Consider the following 3429-nt stretch of genomic DNA (forward strand, 5'->3'; position numbering starts at 1 on the left):
TCACTTTACTGACACAGGGCTCAATCTCATGAACTGTGAGATCATGACCTGAGCTGAAATCAAGAGTGGGATGCTCAACTGAAGGAGCTACCCAGGCGCCACCAGTTTTGGGAAAATCTTTGATACATGAATATACATTTGTCCACTGAAAGAGCTCAAGAACAACTGATGAAAAATCAAGAGAACAAAATGATAAATTATACAATAAATTTGTTTTATTTAGCAATTAGAAGAGAGCAAGGAGCAGAGGGAATGTCAGAGGGATACAGATTTCTACACTGTAGAACTAGTCACTTGTGCTTTCACAACCACCACAAGAGAGGAGTGCCCAAAACAGAGAATATGGGAGAATTCATGGGTGCATGGAAACAAGGAGAAAGTGCACTGTTCAGGAGTAGGACCCAGGCAGGTTTCTGTAATGAAAATGGGCAGAGGTAATATCCTACTAATGCTCAGCCTACTAACGGAACAAAGAGGCAAGAGTAATGTTTTGGTAACAAAGTGAGGCCCCAGTTATGGTTGTATTAAGGTATAAATCAGAGGTTGAATTTCTATGCTGAGCAATGGAAACTTAGGTGGACCAGGTATAGGCAATGATGAGAAATGAAGGCACTCAGCAGGTTCTGCTCAGAGAGTAAGAGAAATCAGAGACGGGAGAGTAGAAGCAGCCTGAGAGAGGGCAATCCAGTTGCAGATGGGACAACGTGGGGCCAAGAGCTGATGGCAGGACTTAGTGCTTGTAGCTCTTCCTGCTGGAGGATGAGGTGGTGGTGTATTTGATGGTGGAACTGCTGCCCCCAGAGGAGCTGAAGACACCCCCAATGCCTCTGCCGCTGCTGGAACTGAAGCCAGCTCCCAGGCTGTGGCCGCTGCCATAGGAGTAGCCGCTGCCTCCGCCCAGGCCTGCACCACTGCCCACACCACTGGCACTGCCATAGCCACCAGAGATGGTAGACTGCACCACAGCTGTGAAGGGGAGGGAGACAAGGACACACAGGACACAGTGAGCTCATTCTGCCAGTCTGAGTCTTGTCAGAAGAGCTAAGGGCAAGGGAGAGGGGCAAGCCAAGTACTTACAGATGTTGACTTGTCCAACACCTTCCCCACTCAGCCTAGGAAGGGAGAAAACACAGGGACCATGAGACCTCAGACAGCCACCACTGGACCAGAGTGGGAAGCCTCGATGTGAGGATAACCCATGAGCAAACTGCCTTTTAAGATTCTCTGAGAGTCATGATTGTGGCCATAACTAGAATGCCTTCAACTTGTGCTCATGGCCAGACATCATGGACATGTATTCAGAGGTTTGAGGAGCTTATGTGAGTTACCCACCTGGACTCCTCACCCTCCAGTAGCTTCCTGTAGGTGGCAATCTCCACGTCCAGGGCCAGTTTGGCATTAATCTGCTCCTGGTACTCCTTCAGCAGCCGGGCCATGTCCTGCTTGGCCTTCTGCAGAGCATCCTCCAGATCAGCCAGCTTGTTCTTGGCATCCTTGAGGGCCATCTCCCCACGCTGTTCAGCATCAACAATAGCGGACTGCAGGTTGGCACACTAGAGCAAGAAGATAGGCAGAAGGAACTCGTAATGTAGTTCTCCAGGAGAGTAGCCATACTTCTTTCTAGTGAGGAACAGTTCCAGAGCCCAGATACTATGGTAAGGGATTTCTACCACATGTTTTCCAGTCTTTTTCTGTTCTGCACAACTTACCCAGACTGGGAGCCACTTGAGAACACCTGTGCCATTTTTAAACCTCCCTCCATGAGGGGTGGGTGGGAGACCTTATGTTGGACCAAATACCAGCATACTTGGAAGAAATGGACCCATTCATTTGTTTTGAGTGCTGTCTCCAAAGCTAAACCATCACCTTTTCTGATTATCTCATGGGGATGCCCCATTAACTTACACAAAATCACCAACATCTGCACCTAAGGTATGAGTTTCATTGCTAGCTGCTGAGATCTTATCTTCCTTACTCCTAAGGGCTTCTAACATGCTTGGGAAATGGGTCTTCATCCTGGGTCATTGCTCAACACTCTATTTCAATTGAATGTTGAACAGATTTGGAACAGTCTTGCCCCACTCTGGAACTCCCCTTTTCTTTCCCCACTTGTTTCTTATACTCCTAAACCAATCATTCTCCTTAAGTAATCTCTTTCCAAAGTCCCTGGACAATCTTTTTACAGTCTAATTGAAATTGTTCCTGTCATGTGATTGTATTATCTGTAGGGTTGGCACCCATCTGTCCTAACATGTGGGAACTCACTGAGGGTGGGAGCCGCATGCACCCCTCTCTTTGCTCTTCCCCCAATTCCCGGCATTTCCCAAATGGTGGCTGATGGCTGCCTGGTGGTCGAGTGAGGAAGCAATGCTTATTTTCTCCAGAAGTCCCTACCATACCTGCTTCTTGACATGGTCGATCTCAGATCTCAGCCTCTGGATCATGCGGTTGATCTCAGTAATCTCCTGCTTGGAGTTGCGCAGATCATTCATCAGTCTGCCTGTGGTGGCCTGCAGCTCCTCATACTGGAGTCCAGAGGGAGAGAAGGTGGTGCATATGGGCTTTCATGACTTGAGTTCTCAACCAGGCATTTAACACACCTGGAGCTAGTGACTTCTCACCAAGGCATTTTAGAGAAAGTTGATGTGGCAAAGTCACTGAATACTGTACACTGATCACAGACCCTCTTTTTAATGGAATGCTGGCTGCCTAGTTCAGTTGAAGACCAGCAATGTTCTATATTATGTTTCTGAGTGAGCCAGCATCAGAGTGAAGACAAAAGCAAGAATCACTAGATCCTTATCTATGTAGCTACCTTCCTGCACTTGAGTTCTTTGACTTAATTGAACTTGGACATAAATTCTGTGAATGCCTACTCTATGAGAGCAGGTTACATATCCTGCGAGAAATCATCAGCATCCTTGCAGTAGACTTTCCCAGCGAAAGGTGTAGCCTTGCTGGTGTTTAGGAAGAGGACACAGGCAATCCTGGGCACCTGTCAACTCAAGGCTCACCTTGCTCTGGTACCAGGACTCAGCCTCAGCCCGGCTCTTCTGAGCGATCTCCTCATATTGGGCTTTGACTTCAGCGATGATGCTGTCCAGGTCCAGGTTACGGTTGTTGTCCATGGACAGGACCACGGAAGTGTCTGAGATGTGGGTTTGCATCTGAGCCAGTTCCTGCAGAGCATAAGATCATCAGATCATCTTTCCCTTGGCCTTACAGACGTACCCCACCCCAAGATCCTCCACCCTTGGCAGAGCCCCATCACAACAAAAAAAGAGGAGTGGGGATGCTTACTGCTTCATACAAGGCTCTGGTGAAGTTGATCTCCTCTTTCAGAGCCTCCACGTTGGCTTGGAGATCATCATTATTAATGTATGCAGCATCCACATCCTGGGGAACAAGCCAACACCTTGGAGTCAGCTG

At 48.0% G+C, this 3429-nt stretch overlaps 1 protein-coding gene across 2 annotated transcripts in view; it reads right to left on the minus strand.

The window, feature by feature from the left end:
* Positions 1-606: 606 nt before the first annotated feature.
* The window catches only part of KRT5 (keratin 5), a 23690-nt gene continuing 20867 nt past the window's right edge, over positions 607-3429 (minus strand). Inside the window, exons 8-9 of one of the 2 annotated variants that reach the window (XM_049625533.1) lie at positions 1078-1112; positions 607-966 (exon numbers count right to left, since the gene is read on the minus strand). In XM_049625533.1, coding sequence (XP_049481490.1) covers positions 731-966; positions 1078-1112 — 271 coding nt within the window. In that variant the 3' untranslated portion in view covers positions 607-730. The remainder of the gene's footprint in view (positions 967-1077; positions 1113-3429) is intronic. The other variant, XM_049625534.1, reaches the window with a different exon arrangement.

The sequence above is a fragment of the Panthera uncia genome, chromosome B4 (genome assembly GCF_023721935.1).
Source record: "Panthera uncia isolate 11264 chromosome B4, Puncia_PCG_1.0, whole genome shotgun sequence".
NCBI lineage: Eukaryota > Metazoa > Chordata > Mammalia > Carnivora > Felidae > Panthera > Panthera uncia.